This window comes from Rhinolophus sinicus, linkage group LG01 (assembly GCF_036562045.2).
Source record: "Rhinolophus sinicus isolate RSC01 linkage group LG01, ASM3656204v1, whole genome shotgun sequence".
Classification (NCBI taxonomy): domain Eukaryota; kingdom Metazoa; phylum Chordata; class Mammalia; order Chiroptera; family Rhinolophidae; genus Rhinolophus; species Rhinolophus sinicus.
The window spans coordinates 15,118,266-15,136,075 of record NC_133751.1 but is presented as its reverse complement, the minus strand read 5'-3'; the positions used below and the strand labels follow the sequence as shown (position 1 = coordinate 15,136,075).

The 17,810-nt window shown below is 43.0% G+C and overlaps 1 protein-coding gene and 1 long non-coding RNA gene across 2 annotated transcripts in view; one reads left to right on the top strand and one right to left on the bottom strand.

Moving 5' to 3' along the window:
* The window catches only part of LOC141570173 (uncharacterized), a 402,630-nt gene that overhangs the window by 322,257 nt on the left and 62,563 nt on the right, over window positions 1–17,810 (top strand). The window lies entirely within an intron of this gene.
* ADAMTS1 (ADAM metallopeptidase with thrombospondin type 1 motif 1) lies at window positions 1,342–9,730 on the bottom strand. The gene is made up of 9 exons (XM_019729872.2): window positions 9,040–9,730; window positions 7,138–7,484; window positions 6,657–6,789; window positions 6,118–6,285; window positions 5,386–5,672; window positions 4,979–5,165; window positions 4,713–4,888; window positions 3,511–3,686; window positions 1,342–3,349 (listed from the first exon to the last, which is right to left on the bottom strand). Exons 1-9 carry the CDS (start codon window positions 9,710–9,712, stop codon window positions 2,650–2,652), a joined length of 2,847 nt encoding a protein of 948 aa, XP_019585431.2. The 5' UTR covers window positions 9,713–9,730; the 3' UTR covers window positions 1,342–2,649.

The window sequence follows — 17,810 nt, the reverse complement described above, 5'->3', positions numbered from 1 at the left end:
CAGTGAATTAGGCAAATTCTGCAAGTAACTTTTTTGTATTATGGGTTATCATTTTAGGCACATTTATCTCATTTTATCAAATAGCTTGTATGGTAATTGAGGATATGGACATTTCTTGTGCGTGAGCTATGTCCCTGACTGTGTGCCATAGTAATGAAGGCAAATAAGTAATTGTGGTAGAGATTGTTGGTGCAGAGAGCACGTTAAGCCACTAAGTGGCACGGCCAAGTTCAATGTTTAACTGAGTGTTATGGGACCAAGACTAGTTCCCACAGTGTGAGAAGACTTTTTCTTTTCGGTCCAGTGGCCCAGTAGATAGTAAAAAACTTAACCAGAGACTAAGAGGACTCTCCCCTCCCCTGCCCCACTCTCTGACCTATGCACCTGTCTCCTGAGAATCCTACATTCAATTGCTCAGGGGGATAACACTTTAAGTAATTCTGAGGTCAAATTGTAAATTATCATCTGAATTTGAAATTAGCATGTTATATGGAACTACTTGAGAAAACTACTTGCAGGGTAAAAAAGAAAAAGATGAAAATGTAAAGCTGGAAATGTCTGTGGTTAACCACATAATTCAAATCTAGTAAATAAACTGAGAGAAGTGTAGTTACTTTGGAAGCAGTCTGGACTTTTAAAATCACCATGTACCATTTAGTCTTTCAAATGTAGTGATTTACCAGAGGCTACCCAGAGTGGCCTGGGTGCTCCAGGGGTTCTCCAATACACCTCAGGGATCCCTGAAGAGCAAGTGCAACGTTTGCAATGTTCGGCTCACCGTGCATGTCTATCCTAAATGTAATTATGAGGCATCATTTTCTACTCAGTAGCTGCAATACTTTCACAGTTTTAGTTATGTGATATAATTGTGGAAGAAATACAAATTCAGAATGCTTCCAGAACCCCACCTTTTTTCATTTGATTTACGGTACTCATCAGAGGTCAGCAAACTACACCCATTGAACAAATCTGGCCCACTATCAGTTTTCGCAGACAAAGTTTCACTAGAACACCACCATGCCTGTTTATTTATATATTGCTGATGATTATTTTCACACCGTTTTGTAGCTGTAACAGAGATGATATGGGCCACAAAATCGAAAATATTTACTATCTGGCTCTTTAGAGAAAAAGTTTGCCAACCACTGGTATATATTACACATTAGTAACAAGCCTATGTATCACCAAAGATACCATAGATTCCTTTCTTTGCAACAGTCCCATAATCCAGGATACATAAAATAAATTTCATTAGAATGAAATCTTATTTCCAAAGAATTTAGCATTTGTGTCTCAGATTTCCTTCCTAGAAATTCTCACTTAAAGAAATATACACACACATTCAAAAAGTGTTCTTTTATTATTTCTAGTAACATATATTGTATAAATACTCTATTTTTATATGCCCTTTTACAATCACGATATAACTTAAAAGTTTTATCATTAGAAAGAAATGTATAAAAATAAATATGTTATTATAAGCATTTATTACATACTATAGTCCTTCTTAGAAGGAACACACAAACCAGTACTTATAAAGTACATAGAATTTATAGTAACATATTTTACTATATACATATGGAAAAATTCATTCTCTTTCATAGTAGAAGAGCTGAACAGACATTCACCAGGATATGACTGTTGGACCAGCTGCTGGGGATGGACCTGCTACCCCTCAGTAGCCTCCCCACGAGACAAATGACCTCACTGTCAAACACTGGGGATCTGCTTCTGCACACCCCATTCTTGTTCTGGCATTATATCCTTTTTCAGTGATCTTGCTGACTTTCTGGAGATTCAAACTCTGTCTTCATATCCACATTCCTAAAGTAGGCTTACACAAGGAGGAAAGAAAGGTAGGAGGGACCGAGCTCGTGATACCTCTCGTAGTTTTTACCAGCACCAGATACATGGCTGCTTTTTCTTTTTCCCCTTGTAGACTTAATGCAGTTTTACAAATACATGGGATTATTTCTTTATCAACATGAATTCACATAAAAACATAAGACTAGCACAGAAAGGTACAGATGGAGTCATTTGATGTTGCTAAACATTTCTCAAAAGAATTCTTGAAGTCTTAACTCTCAGAAGAAAGGATGGCATAAATCTTCTGTGAAACCACAGCAGCCATAAAGAGCGCTGGCCAAAGCTCGTAATTGTACGCCTTTCTTCCTCCATTGTTAGTGAGGTAAAGTAAGCCATTCCTTAAACTAAACATCTCATCTTTCTCCTGCTTTGCATTTCCCACCCCCCCACGATACAAAGTATTTAATCAGTACCAGGAAATAGGGATTCTAATATGTCTTAAACTTATTTTGACAATTGTTCCTACTTTTTAAAATAAAACATGTCATAATGTATTTTAAAAGCATGTCAAGATGTAACAAATAATAATAGTAATACTAATGCCCTGGGGCTTTATCATGCTATATCTTTCCTCAGAGATTAGTAATCACTTGAACTACCCTATCAAATTTGTAACTGGCAGGATATTCTGATGATCTAACTTCTCTTCTACCTACCACTACACTCTGAACTCATCGATATACCTTGTTGATCACCAACAAGTTACACTGGATCCCTCCAGCCTTCTGGATTTCAGTGCCTCAGCCCTTCTTCCCCTCATCTTTCCGTCAACACTGACCCTGCTTAACTGCATTCTTCCATTGTGCAAAAGTCTATGTAATGTTTAGGTTTCTTTAAAGGATCGCAGCTCTCATGAGCCAACACCCCCCCATCATGGGACAGACACTGCAAGGTTCTCTTTTTGTAACCCTTCCCGCAAGTCTTGGAACATGGTGACCAATCCCCCAGCTGCCAGTGGGGGCAGGGCAGGTCTGCGCAGGGTCGGCTGCTGGCTGGCTTCACTTCCTTTGCACACTCTGAGGCAGGCTGCCCATTGAGGTCTCGGCACTCTACCAATCTCCTCTGCCAACCCAGTCCACATGACTTGGAACATTCCCCCCACTCTTCAATGACCCATTCTGAAAAAGTAGGGATGGCATTGAAAGATTCCTTCTTCTTCTTCACGAAGTAGGTGTATTTAATTTTAGGCCGAAGGACATTGCCCACTGTAAGGACCTGGAAGGTTAAGGGCTCTTTGAGAGGGCTAAAGCTGCGGATTCTTTCCAAGGTGGCAGAGGAGCCACTGTACCTCAAGACACTCCCTTTGTATGTAATGTCTTGCTCTAAAGTGGACAAAGTGAAGTCGCCATTCAGGATGTATGTGCCATCGGCGGCTTTGATGGCAAGGAAGCTTCCAGTATTTCTGGATCCCTTCTGATTCCGGTGTTTCACTTCAATGTTTGTAGCTCCAGTGGGAATTGTGACGATATCATGATATCCAGGTCTGCAGGCAAGAAAAATAGATATAAAAATGGCTCATTCACTGGCTAATTACATTACTTAGCTTGAAACCATGATAATTATTTAGAATGTAACTTTTATCAGACCTGTACAAAGTTCCATCTACATGATATGATCTTTGGGAGTATGCATTTAAAAACTTACTTTGCACTTGTAACCGATCCTGATACTTTCTTGCATGTAGATCCATTTCCTCCACAAATTCCACATTTATCAAACTTCTTTTTGGAGTCTATGATGCGATCACAACCAGCTTTTACACACTGTCCTTGCACGCAGACGGAGGTGGAATCTGGGCTACATGGGGTACCATCTACCACCTGAAAAAGGAAGTATTAGGTTGGTGCAAAAGTAATTGTGGTTTAAAAGTTTAAACACAATTGCAAAAACCGCAATTACTTTTGCACCAACTTAATATGAGTATCTGGTGTTACACATTAACGAAGGAAGAGTTGAGGCTATAAAAATAAGTTTCCCTCATTAACATTACATCTCTGCTTTCCTGACCATCGTAATAAAATAGTACTCTTTACAAGTCACACACTCCCCTTCTCTTTGTCTTTTTTTTTTTCCCATAGTACATATAGACATCTGAGAAAATTACAAATTTTCTGATTATTTTTTTATTAACCTACCTCACTTCTGGCTAAGGTTAATGAAAGGAGAGCTTGTTGTCAATTTTTTTTTTTTTTTTTTTACTGCTGTATCCTCAGTGCCCAGAATAATACCTAGCAATAGTAGGTGCTAAATAAACCACTTGTTAAAGTTGAATCTGCAACTGGGGAATAGTTTTATAGCCTATTGTGACAATGACATGTGACAATCTCAACCAAATTCAATTTCATTTTCTACCTCAGGGCCAGGTGTATTCCTTCAACAAAACAGCAAAATGATGCTTCTACTAGTTCAATATAAGTTTTTCAGTGCAAGAGGTACCAATGCTCAAACTTCCATTTTAATAAGTCTGTTTGCACATGCTACTGCTAGTCACCCAGTAACAAGTACTTTGGACCAGGCCTAGGCTATTTTCCAAACCACTGGTTGGTTGCTATGTTAATATATAATTTATCTAACCAGTAGTAAAGGGTTCTTCTGTGTTTCTAAGAGTAATAATAAGCAATTGCAAGAATCCTAAGTGCTGGGTTCAACTTCATTCATAACTGAAAGAAAAACAAAAAAGCAAAAACCCTCAAAGCTGACCATTGCCAAGGAATCTAGAAGAAAAGAAACTCTACTTTGAAATTGAACATGTTCATATACAAATTAAAGTGCATGATAGGTTGCATGAAAAGGTAGCAAGCCAAGGCCTTGGTTTTTAGGCAGAAAGTAAGTGGAAAAGTAACTACCTTGGGCTGCAAAACGAAGAAGTAGCCAATGCTTTTGGCTTGACAGATGAGCTTGCACCTGTCCTTTGGTGAGACTCCAGCATACTTGGGTGTCCACTCCATCGCTGGGCCACTTCCAAAGGAAGCTTTAGAGAACTCATTGTGTGCCTCACATTGTTCCTCTCTAAAGGTTTTTCCTGGAAAGAGAATGATATGGTGACGCTATCCATTTCCATCCCTCAACCACCTCTTTGTGGGCACATCTTTTTCACCCCATTTCTACTCACCATTATTATCTGGACAGTCCTCGATGTTACATGACCTGTAGCGCACGCGCTTGCCTTCACAGTACTTCCCTCCGTTCTTGGGGACTGGGTTGTCACATTCCCTCATGGTATACTGAACTCCTCCACCACATGTTCTCGAACAGTCTCCCCAGGGTCCCCATTGTCCCCAGCTTCCATGAACAGGAGTCTGAATGGGGACACAAATTCATCAGCATTAGAATTCTCTGTAGAGACTGTTTTAGGGAATAAAAGCAAAAACTGTGAGACAGAGAACCAACTATAAAAATAATCCATCTTGGGCCCTGCCAGCCAGAGGATCGATAGGAGTGTTGAATGGGGTATCAGATGTGTTAGCACCATGCCGTTCAATTCTAAATTCTGTGCATGTGTTACAGTAGAAAACTCACATCAAAATGCTTCTTGTCGGTCTTGTTCACACACTTGCCGTTGACACACCATTTCCCTTCTCCACAGCTGGTGCCGTCTGCCCAAGGGAAGTGTTTGGTTTGGCACACCAGCAACCCGCCTGAAGTGCCTGTGCACCAGAGAGTCGTGCACGTGCTGGCCGCATCCGGGCAGTGTTTGGACTCCTCTCCAAATGTAAATTGGCACTGCCTGTTGGCATCATACAAGGTCCCAGGAAGATCAGAGGGGAGCTGCATGGGGCTCTGGGGCTTGTCCATCAAACATTCCCCTGCAAAGAAAAATGCCAACCAATATTCATACATATTGATTTGTTTATGAAAGCACAGAGAGGGGGAGAGCCATTTCAGAAAACATTTATCCTAAGAGATAATATACAGCAAAGCAATTTGAAAGCTGTAGAGCTTTTGGGGATGATGCCAGAGAGATTTAAGTTAAGATAGTATCCTCAAGGCGGGTATTTCTGCATTAACAATGGCAGGAAATTACTGTGCTGCTAAAAATTGAAATTAATGTACGTTGGGAGCTACTTGGCCAGAAGCACTATCTTTTACTGGAATTGAGATCCAAAAATGTATGCTCTTGGCAGTAAACGTAATTTTGAAGGAGGGGTAAAAAAAAAAAGAACAGAAAAAGAAAAAAAAGAGCTGGTTTAATTAGAACTGTACATATGGAAGGTTGGATGCCATCTGGCAAGAGGAGCTGTGGCGTCTTACCATGACCGTTATCCAGAAATGAGGTAATCATGTAGGCACTGCAGGGAGACCAGGGCTGGCTGTGGTCCAAGTTGGAAAGCATTGACGCCATCATATGAGAATCCCGGCTGACACCATTGATGTTGGCACACTGCTTAGCATCATCGTGTGGCATGTTAAACACGTGGCCTAAGAAGCAATCCAAAACCCACATTAAAATATAGGTCATTTGCAGCATTTTTTTTTTTCCCAACAGGGATTCATCTGACTCAAAGTGATAGTTCTACAGAAAAAAAATGTATTTTGGAGACTGTCTACTTTTCACAGGGTGTAAACAAACATGCAAATTTGCAAATCTCTATAGCTCCAACTATCTTCCTTTGTATTCTAAGAAAGATGATCATGTTTAGAACAGTTCAAAAATATTGCCTGCAGTTTCTAAGAAACCCTGGCACCTAAAATAGCAATATAATCTGCAGACTCTGCCTGTCAAATTAATATATTGTTTATCAGTTCAAATTCATAAATCGGGCTTAACCCTTACTCTGAAACAGACTTACCTAATTCATGGGCTGTGGTGAAGGCAGCTTGTAAACCGTCATCTTCTATGACGGAGCAGCTTCTGCTGGGGTCACATATAGTTCCAACATCAGCCATCCCAAGGGTATCACATGTCTGGGTCCCACACAGGTCCTATAAGGAGCAAAGGTATATCCTTATTCATAGGAACATAACATGAACTCTGGGCTCTTTTTGGGCAAGGGTGTATCGTCACATATGTTTTGGAGCATCTATAGTCATTGTTGTTGAACTGTCCTTTTAGGAGTATGCTGTGTGACGTTAATCAAGATTTTTCCTAATGCTATTTAAGCAGGACTGTGAAACTTGAGATATTAAAATGATAGAAGAAATAAGGAGATTTACCATGTTAGCCAAGTAAAAAAACGTAAGTGTCCAAAATTGGTGAAACGCTGAATAGACATTGTTACAAGGCTGACTCCCAAGAGGACTCTATCATAATTGGTACTGTCTTCCTCTCACCTGTCTGGTGAAAAGAATCGCTGTGTCATAGTGCTCGGCATCTCGGTCACTGGGTGGGTTGTGCTGCTTTTGCCAGTTGCAGAAGTTCCGCAGAGTGAGGGCAGCATTGGAAGTCACTTCTGGCCCCTTCTGTTCCTCATAGATGACTAGAATCTTCACTACCACCAGGCTAACCGAATTCCGAATGCTGGGGTGTTTGTACAACCTGGCTGCCACCGAGAACAAGGTGAGAAGGTAGTGCTTTAGGCCACTACCATGGAACTCTGCCATCGATTGGTCGGCCACAAGCATGGTTTCCACATAACGGGGGCTGGACACAAATCGCTTCTTTCTTATGCTTCCACTTCCTGTAAAGAAACAAGAAAGATAGTTTGCTCAGGTGTAGTCTAGCCAAGAATAATTACCTTCCCAGAGTATATAAGGAAAGCCCAACCGGTCAAAGCAAATAAAACAAAAATACACCTGGAACAACAATAACAAAAATATTTGCATGTCTTTTTACTGAAAATGCTATTTTTAACGTTTTCTCCTTTACTTTAAATAAAAAGGCCATGTGCTCCTCTGAGGGGGTCAGACTTTAAAAAAATACACACACGTAATTTTTGACGGCAGCATTTCTTTTGTCTCCGTTGAAATCCTACAGTCAGAACAAGGCACTATGCACATCATCCTACCCAGCTGTAGTAAAAACTTGGAGCAAGGACAGCAGGCAGACAGCCCTGAGTCACTCTTTCACAGGCCAGGACCCAAATCCTGAATGAGATCATGGGGCTCCACGTGGAAGGCCCAGGGCAGGGCTGGGGCCTCTGCCAAGGGGCCGGGCCTCAAAGAATCTAAGCCTGCACTGCTCTGCTCTCTCATTCCAGGGGTCCCTGGGGTGCACTCCTCCTGCCAAATCTAGGCACAAAGACCACCCACTCTGCCCAGGAGCCTATTGCCCCCACTCCCGCTGCCCCAGGGAAATAAGTTCCTGCCTTGGGCCATGGTTGATTATTTAGAAGAGCCCCTGGACTCCTGAGACCCAGCCCCCAGGGATCTCAACTGGGCTGTAACCACACAACTGCTTCAAGGAACAGATGTACAAGGGAACGTGGAGAACTCTAAAACAAGACATGTGAGCAAGTTAAAGCAGAAAAAAGGCACCAAAGTAAGAGAATGCAAAGAACTGGACAGTAAGCACTGCACACAACGGAAAGAGACAGGAGAAAGTGTAGCAGCAAGGATCAGCAGTGACTAACATTCAACAGTGCTTGAGAGCAGTTATGGCCGCGAGAGGGAGCGCAAACTGGGAGGTCGGGTGGGAGGCGCGGAGAGGCGGAGCAAGCTGGGCAAAGACCTCCCAAGCAGGTTCTGCAGAAGGACCCGGCCACTGCCAGCCGGTCGGAGGCAGCCTCTTAAAGCGAGAAGGGGACAGAGGTCAGCCGAACAGAGGTCTTAGCGCAGCCGTGCAGGTCCGCAGGCAGCACATTCCGAAGTCACCATTGCTCCTCAGCCCTCCATCCCCGCGCGCCCAGGCAGCGGTTACAAAACTCGTGCAAAGTTGCAACGCGACCGAAGAACACATACACAATCACAAAAAGAAATTAACAGGATGGAAAGAAGTTGCACACGCTCACAGTCGACTACGGTGGAATGAGTTGGATTACCAACTCTCCCTTCCTTATCCAAACGCTTCGCCTTAGTCAGCAGAAAATCATTCATTTGTCAGTTCTGTCTTGATCACTCTTTATTCAGGCAAACGGAATCAAGTGTTCTAGTAGGACCTCAAGCCTCATTCCTCCACACCAGGTCCCCGTCCGGTCTGCAAACTGGAGTCTACCCTTAAGTCGCGTCGCACAAATAAAGTGGGGAGCGGGGGATGAATGGAGAGACAAGTGAGAGTAACTCTTCTGGGACTTATACCTGTTGGCTGCCCCGCGCGCGGAGGCGCCGGGTCCCTCGGCCGCCACTGCGCCCCGGCGTCCTCGCCCTCTGGCCCTGCGCCCCTCGAGACTGGAGTTTCGTCGTCCGTAACCCCGCACTTGGCGCCGCCACCGCCCCGCCGCCTCCGCCGCAGGAGATGGAACTGGGGCCGTGTCGGTGGCTCCTCCCCGGCGGCGGCGGGGGCTAAGCGCACCGTGGCGGCGGCAGGCGCGGGCTGGATGAAGTACTCCTCTCCTTGCAGGTAGAAGGCGCCGCGCACGCCCTCGCAGAGGCTGAGAGCCGCAGCCGAGCTGGGGTCGCCGTTCACCGTGCCGGAGTAGAAGCAGTGCGCCAAGTCGCCAACCTGGTCCAGATGCAGCCCCTCGGGCCCGGGTTTGCGTCCCACGGTCTGGAGCGTGAAGCCGTGAGCCAGGAAGCCGCGGTCCGGCTGCAGCTCCAGGCTCAGCTGCCCGCCAAAGGCGTCTATGCGGAGGTGCGCGGTCCTGTGTCCCGAGCGGCGCTCCACTGCCGGCAGCACCAGCTCCTCGTCTTCCTCCGCGGGGCGCCCGTGCGCGCCCGGCACAGCCAGCAGCGCTGCGGCCGCCGCGAGCAGCAGCAGCACTGGCGCAGACTGCGAGCCCCGAGACTGCCGCACTAGCTCCGCGCTCCCCATGTCGCCGCCCGCCTCAGGCCTCTGGAACCCTGTGGGGACCGCTAGCTGCACCCGAGCTCCGGGAGGCACCACGCGCCGCTGTGCACGGAGCGAGGAGGTTATTGTTTGGGTTGGGAGTGCAGAGCCTCCCTAGCCTCTCTCTGGATGGTTAAAGTTAACAATTATTATTCTTTGAAAGTGCGCGCAGAGCCGACCGCAGACAGGGCTCCCGGAGTCACTTGGGAGGAGGCGCTGCAGTTCTGCCTGCGAGCGGGAAGTTTTTCTTCTAGCGCAGAGTTGGAGGCACCGCTCAGCAAGCGCTGGCAGGATGGCTCCTGCGGGGACAAGAAGCGCCTTAGGACGCCTCCGGGGCTGGGGGCACCGGGCCACGCGAGGATCGGTGGCTGGAGCCCCTCTTCGGCCTTCGCCTTGCCCACGGAGCTGCTGCCTCTGCGCAGGGCTCTGTCCTCTCGGCCCTTTAGCGCGACTTGGCTTTGGAGTGGCCCCTGGCTCTGAGCGTCTTTCCAGCGAGTGTAAGAACCGGGCACCCCGGGCTGCTCTTTTATAGCCTGAGATGAAAAGGCGTCTCCACCTCCTCTCCCCTTCCTCCTCCCTCTTGGCAGCCCTTCCATCCCGAAGACACCGCCCCCTAAAGTCGATGCTAGACTGCGCTCAGCCCCGCGGGCCTGGGGCGGGGGAGGGGACAACCTCCGCGCTGGCTCCGCGCCAAGGGCTCGTCAATCTGGGGGCGGAACACGCAGGAGGGGCGCTGTGACCAGCACTTTGTATGTCTGGGCCTGCTGCGGGCAGAAGGTACTCACTTCTACCGCGCTTTCCCCCATGCTGGTTTCCAGGACCACCCTCCCTTCCCGCTGGCCCTCCTGTGCGCGCAGTTCGCGCGTTAGGCTGTAGTTCCCAGAAGGAAGGTCGGGGTGGAAAGCTAAGTCCCTTCTCCATGATTTCCCTGTCCTGGAGCTGTCCCGGCATGGTCTCTCTCTCTCTCTCTCTCTCTCTCACTCACCCCCCCCCCCGCCCCAGCCCCCTATTCCCCAATCTGGGATATGAGGCAGAGCTGCCCTTTCTAGAAAAATATCCCACCCCATCTTTCCATCTCCCAAGCCTGCCACGCGTGCTGTCTCTTCAGCCCCAACTTTTCTCGCGGAAAACTTGGTTGGCCCAGCGCCTCCCCTAGAAAGCTTGTCGTGGGGAGAGAGCCAGGAGACACTTCCCAGGCTCTGGATTTTGAAATACGTATTCATTGACCTTCACCCCACCCCTTCCACCATCATCCCTCCCAACCCCCCTTAGAGTCTTTTCTGTGGGGGCCCGGGTTCACACTTCCGGAATAGGTGATCTGGAACGCGGTTCAGTTCCCTAGAGCCCAGGGAGGGAATTACGCTTTCTCTTCATTCGAGAAATAACCCACTCCCGCCCAGCCTCCCTTCTTCAACCTCATAGGAGCTGCAGGACGTAGGCCAGGCTGGCAGCAACGTCAAGGAACCCGGCTTTTCCACCTAGGGGCTAGCGGGGTCGCTGAGAATGGAAAAGTGTGCAGTGGGGAAATTAGAAAATCGGCTTCCTTCCCAGACCCCTCCCTCTTCCCATCAGGAAGGGAAAAGGCTGCATCCGTGTTACAAGAGCAAGAAAAGCTGAGCCTCTCTACCTTTAGGTCCCTAAGAAAAAGCTGAGTAGCTCTTCGATCGAAAAGGAGGGAGGGCTCAATGACACAGAGGAAGGAAATGTTTCACAATGCTTCCACTGGCGGAAAACCACGGGGACAATGGTGAGAACGACCGCCCAATCCCGGAGACGACCCGAGTCCTTCACACTTGCGCGCTCCACTTCCTGGCCTTAACCGGGTCTCCAAGTCTCACCACCCCCGCCCCTCAGTTTTCACCACGTTTTATCGCGGCCCATTTCTCATTCCTCCGCAGATCTTCCCATCTTCATTCTGTCCCAGCCAGAAGCGTCCCCTTCAGTCCTCCAATACTTCCCAATTCCAATTTTTGCTTTCAGAATACTTTCCAACTTCATCTTTTTCTCTCAGTGTTCTAGACTGCCTACTTAAAAAATAAAACCCCCGAAACCCCGCTTTCCACTCTAGGAAAGATCAGATGAGAAAGAATGGCACAGAGAAACAAAATCTCTTCACTTTTGAAAGGGCTTACTAACAACCCCATGGTCCCCACACACTTAGGAATTGATGCCTTCTTAAACATAATTTTATTTTTCTAAGGTCATTTTCATAGTTAAATGCTGAATGATCAACCCAGAAATTATATATATATTTCAACAGCAACTCAAGGTATCTCAATTACCAGTTTTTCTCCTTTCTTTGCTCTTCTACATTCCCACCATCTAAACTTTTGACACCATTTCTGCCTTCCTCCTTTCACGCTCTCTCTTTCACAGCCTCTCACTGCCATTCCATTTCTCCTTCACATTTGATGGTGACAGACACTCTCATGCGAGCCCCCATTCATTTCCACATTGTCTAGCCTAACTCCCTGTGTTCATCTTTGAACCAAGAGATTTGCTCCTCTCTGTTTCACAAGTGTCAGTTCCCAAACATTCAAACATCCCTACTTCTCAGTTTGGTTTCCAGACATTTTTTACATTTTCCTCCTCTGTTACAGAAGTTTTTGAACATTACATTTTAATTTCATTTCCTTTGCTCTTTCTAGCTAGAAGAAAGGTTAGATACTTGAGAGAACGTTTGAGGAAAAGCATTTTACACTTACAAGATATTGGCTGCAGAACTATGAAAACATGACCACAAAGCCATCATTACATTTTCAAACCTCTTTCTTGGAAGAGGGCTCTGACAACAATTTAAGATGACCAGCAGTTGGGGCCTCAGAGTGGCTTTGAGATGAGATTTCAGATACTTGATACTTGAGGTGGCCCCAGGGGCCCAAAGGCTTAACAGACCAGTTAGGATAAATGTGAGTCCATTGAATTAGGACACAATGGGAAATTCAGAAGACCAGAAGAGAATGTGTAATTTTCTAAAAACTCATGTAATATACTCTAAACTGTCACCTCCCCTACATCAACATTTGCTTCTAAAATATATGAATGCAAGTTTGGCATTTAGTCCATTTCTGTCCCCAGTGCATTCTTATTAGAAGTTTAATTCAAGACATAGATTTCTAAACTTGAATGGTTTATTTCAGATCCATTATAATTTTTGCATATTTCATGTTGTATATCCAAATAGAGCTGAACAAACAAAACAAAACAAAACAAAATAAAAAACAGAGCTAAAGGCAAACTGATGGCTAGGAACATGACTTTTTCAGTCACTGGGTTTCTCTCCAGATTTCTGTTCTTTTGCATAATGACTCCAATCTGTCCTGCACCTGTAGTTCTGGGAAATGATTCTTTTTTAATCGCTTCAACAGAGGCATGGACTCAGTAATTGCCAATTACTAAGCTTGAAAAACTGCATCCATGCTCAGAAGAACATTTAATCTACTTACTTTTCTCTTTTAAGACCAGCACTCTTTGGGTGTTTGTGGTATTACACAAGTATATGCATATAACATGTGTATATTTATTAACAAATTGTGAATCGGAAAAGTATTTTACTGTGGAAACAAAACCAAAAGAAGTAAAATTTGTACATGGGACTACTAAAAATTACATGTGGTTGTAGGTCCTTGTTAGTAAGTTTCACACTCCCCCCTCTTGTAAAATGTTTGCTCCTTGATTTGAACGCGTACCCAAAAGAGCACATGCTGTCCTAAGCCCTAGCATATTTCTAGTTTTCTTTTTATCGAATACATATGTGCTTATATAATCATAAATCTTGATATGTTCTAGTTTATAGACCTTAACAAATTTTTATTTGTAGAGATGACCTAACAAAAGTTAAAATAGTTGATGTAAAAATATTCTTATCATGAACAGTTTGACCTTTTAAAAGGATTCTTATCCTCTATTACCCTGTTTCCCCGAAAATAAGACCTAGCCGGACCATCAGCTCTAATGCGTCCTTTGGAGCAAAAATTAAGGTAAGACTCGGTATTATATTATATTATATTATATTATATTATATTATACCCGTTCTTATAGTAAAATAAGACCAGATCTAATATTAATTTTTGCTCCAAAAGATGCTGATGGTCCAGCTAGGTCTTATTTTCGGGGAAACACGGTAGGAGAGAAAATAAAAGATTTCATGTATTTTAAAGTAAAAGAAACCAGTGTTAAATTTTAAATTTTATTTATACCTTATGTGTTTGTATGTGTTTCACTTGTTTATATTACAGACATAGTATACTGTTTGTATAAATTCTCAAGAAGTCTATACTGAATTAAGTATTCAACAAGTAGCTATGAAATGACGGAATCTGGTAATATACATGAGCTATTAGCATTGTTTTAGTGTAAACATTGTCTATAGAAATGATTAATGTATGTATTTCATAAACATGTAATGCTATTGATTCATATTTTTGTATCATAGGATTTATCAATTAGAAATGGGAAAGCTGTTCAGCATAAGTACTCCTTTTGGGAAAATACGGCCAAAATAATGTTGAAAAAGTGGATATTTCATTTGATCATAAATGAGAAGATAGATACAAAACATCTACTTTAAGCAGGTTATATACCCAGAAACATAACAAATATTGAAAACAGAAAAATTAATGTAAATTGCATTTGGATTTCAAATTGCTACAACCCCAAAGTCACACATTTGCAAGAACTGAGAAAAGTATAATCTGTGCAATTCGCTTCCCTTTTTTAGCAGCTGTTGAATTGTGCCTCAAATGGTTAAATGTCTTGCCTAAAATGTTGCCAAATTGGGGGCTTAGAAATGACTCTGACTCATCATTTTTAATCAAATGCTTTTCGGCATTTTAACTATCTTAATTGTTTGATAGGTAAATATGTTGTCAGACTTGTTATTGCTGTTGTTTCCAATGATTAAATTTTATTTAAATTCTAAACAGCAGTTTTCTGGCAATGAAAATTCCACCTTAAGAAGTTTCACAGCCCTTAGTACATCTTCTCAGGCCACAAGGTGGCGACTGTATACCACAAATGATGCACAGCTCAGCTTTTCTTAATGGTACAAATCAGCAATTTGCAAAAGGTTATATACCTTTTCAATCATATTTAATACAATTTTATTATTTTTTTCTTACTTTTTTGTGTCATGGAAAATATCTTTTAAATATTGTGGTTTTAAATGTATTTACATTATTAAAATAATGCCTTAGCCAACAACTTTTCAGTCATGTAGCTCTATTAGCTTAAACCAAAAATCAATTAAACTTTAAAAAACGAAAAACACCACTGATAAGATAATACTGTGGATCACTTTTATTCATCACATTTGAGAGCTTTATGCAATTCAAATGAAAAGATCATAGACATTGCCATCCACTAAAATCAAAATCACATTCATTGAACAGACCTTTATTAAGTACCTACAATATCCTTAGTGTACATCAATGCTTGACTCTCAATGCTGAAGTTAACTCGTTTTCTTGGTGTAGAGATTTCCTATAGCAACAAATAAAAAAAGAATTTAAAGTGGAAAAAAAAAAAAAAAAAGTGAGAAAATATTCTACCACCAGGTGGCGACAAATGATAAAATTTAAAATTGCTCGTAAGAGCCAATATTTCATGCAAATGTTTGACTAACCCAAATACAACATGACTTCCAAATGTCAAGTGAATTTAAAATCATATTTCAGGGAAGCTGTATTACTGAAAATGAATCAATATTAACACCGTATTTCTAGCTCAATAAGTTCTGGAATCCTAAGTAGACAGTTTTAGTCAGCAGGAGGTGCATGAGACTGCAGAATAAGAAATTTTAAACTAATTTTCCTCCTACCCAGCTTGTCATTTATCATCACCTGATTAAGTTTCCTCCCGCCCCACAATACAGTTGTTTGAGCAGAGACTGGAAGTCAATTGTCTAGATATTTTGGAAGTGATTATTTATTGCCAATGATAAAAAAACAATATTTGATGATTTCTAAGTTTCCTTCCTACAAGAAGTTATTTATGACTTTACAACGTTCCTTTGTATCTTATTGATAACCAGTGATTGAATTCTGAAGTTTTGAGGTTCATTGGCAATCCACTAGGGCAATTAGAATGAGTAGCTCAGAATCACTGGCATTTGACTGTCTTCCAAGTCCTACACTGTGCTTCCTAATAACAGCTTTAAAAAAAGAAATTTTTATTAAATTAATTGGAATAACATTGGTTAGTAAAATTATATATGAGGTCGGACAATTAAGTTCGCAAACTGATCCTATAAAAAGTGCTACATACCTCATTGCTGAATATCACTATGGTCACCTTCAAAGTACTTCCCTTGGGAAGCTATGCACCGATTCTAGTGCCTAGTCCACCCTTCAAAGGAATTTTGGAACTCTTTTTCTGCAATGGCCATCAGAGCTGTAATTACCTTTGATGTCCTGAATGTCATCCAAATGTCTTCCTTTCACTATTTCCTTTATCTTTGAGTAAAGAAAGAAGTCATTGGGGGCCAGATCAGGTGAGTAGGAAGGGTGTTCCAATACACTTGTTTGTTTACTGGCTAAAAACTGCCTCACAGACAGTGCCCTGTGAGCTGGTGCATTGTTGTGATGCAAGAGCCATGAATTGTTGGCGAAAACTTCAGGTTATCTTTTTCACATAGCATTTTCAGCACTTCCAAATAGTAAACTTGGTTAGTTGTTTGTCTAGTTGGTACAAATTCATAATGAATAATCCGTCTGATATCAAAAAAGTTAGCAGCATCATTGCAAGAAGTTTGCAAACTTAATTGTCAGACCTCATAGGTTTCAAGTGCATATTTCTATAATACATCTTCTATATATTGAACTGTGTGTTCACCACCCAGAGTCCGTTCTCCTTCCATCACCATATATTTGACCCCATTTTCCCTCTTCTACCACCTCCCTCCCCCCTTACCATCTGGTGTCTATGAGTTTTTATTTGTTTCTATCAGTAGCTTGAGGTATCTCAATTACCAGTTTTTCTCTTTTCTTTGCTCTTCCACTTTCCCCACCATCTAACATTTTGACACTATTTCTTCCTGCCTCCTTTCACCTAGACTTTCTTTTACAGCCTCTCTCACCCCATTCCATTTAATATTAACAGACACACTCATAAGTGACCCCATTCCTTTCCACATTGTCTAGCCTAACTCTTTCTGTTCATCTTTGAACTAAGAGATTTACTCCTCTCTGTTTCACAAGTGTCATTTCCCAAACATCCAAACATTTCTACATCTCATCTTGGTTTCCAGACTTTTGTTTTTTTCTTTCCTCCTCTGTTACACCCATAGAAAATTATACATGCTCAGCCCACTGGGGTCAACAGATAAAGATGGCTGCTGCAGGAAACTGACCGAGAGAGCTTTCTTGTCCCAGATGGCTCTCAGGCATTCTGAGAACAGGAGAGAGCTATCTCACCCACGTGTCACCAATATAGTTAGTATATTCATGCGTATTGGGAAGCTGGGACCTAAGCAATCTCTCTAAGCAATGGGCTGTTGACAACATTAGAGTTGGAAGTCCTTCAAAAGCAGCGGAGCCCTTCTGTCTCCTGCATTTAATGCGCTGAGAGCTGGGAGGCAAAACCACATTGGAAATCTGCATTTTGACTCCAAGACATCCTTGCTTTGTGGCTTCAGGGAATCCATTGTCCCTAAACCTCAGCCTCCTCAGGTATAAACAAGAGACAACAATCCTTGACTTGAAGAGTTGTTGCAAGGGTTAGAAATATGACTGGCATAGGACTTTCAATGGATGAATGGAACTGATTACGGGGACTTTGAAAATGGTGGTGAAGAAATGTCAAAGGGATCAGGGAGACTGCATGTACTGGATTCTGGCCAAGAGTTTTCTCTCATTGCCATAGAATACTTACAACAGTCAAGCATGAGATGAGCACACATTTTTTTTTTTAATGAATGAAGCAGGTTGGTTTTCTTCATTTATTAGGTTGGTGCAAAGGTAATTGTGGTTTTTGCACTCATTTTCAACCTTTTAAACGGCAATTACTTTTGCACCGACCTATAGAAAGATCGTCTTACTTGTTGGGTGGTATACCAAAGCGGAGAAATGGTGGTGTATGTGGGTTG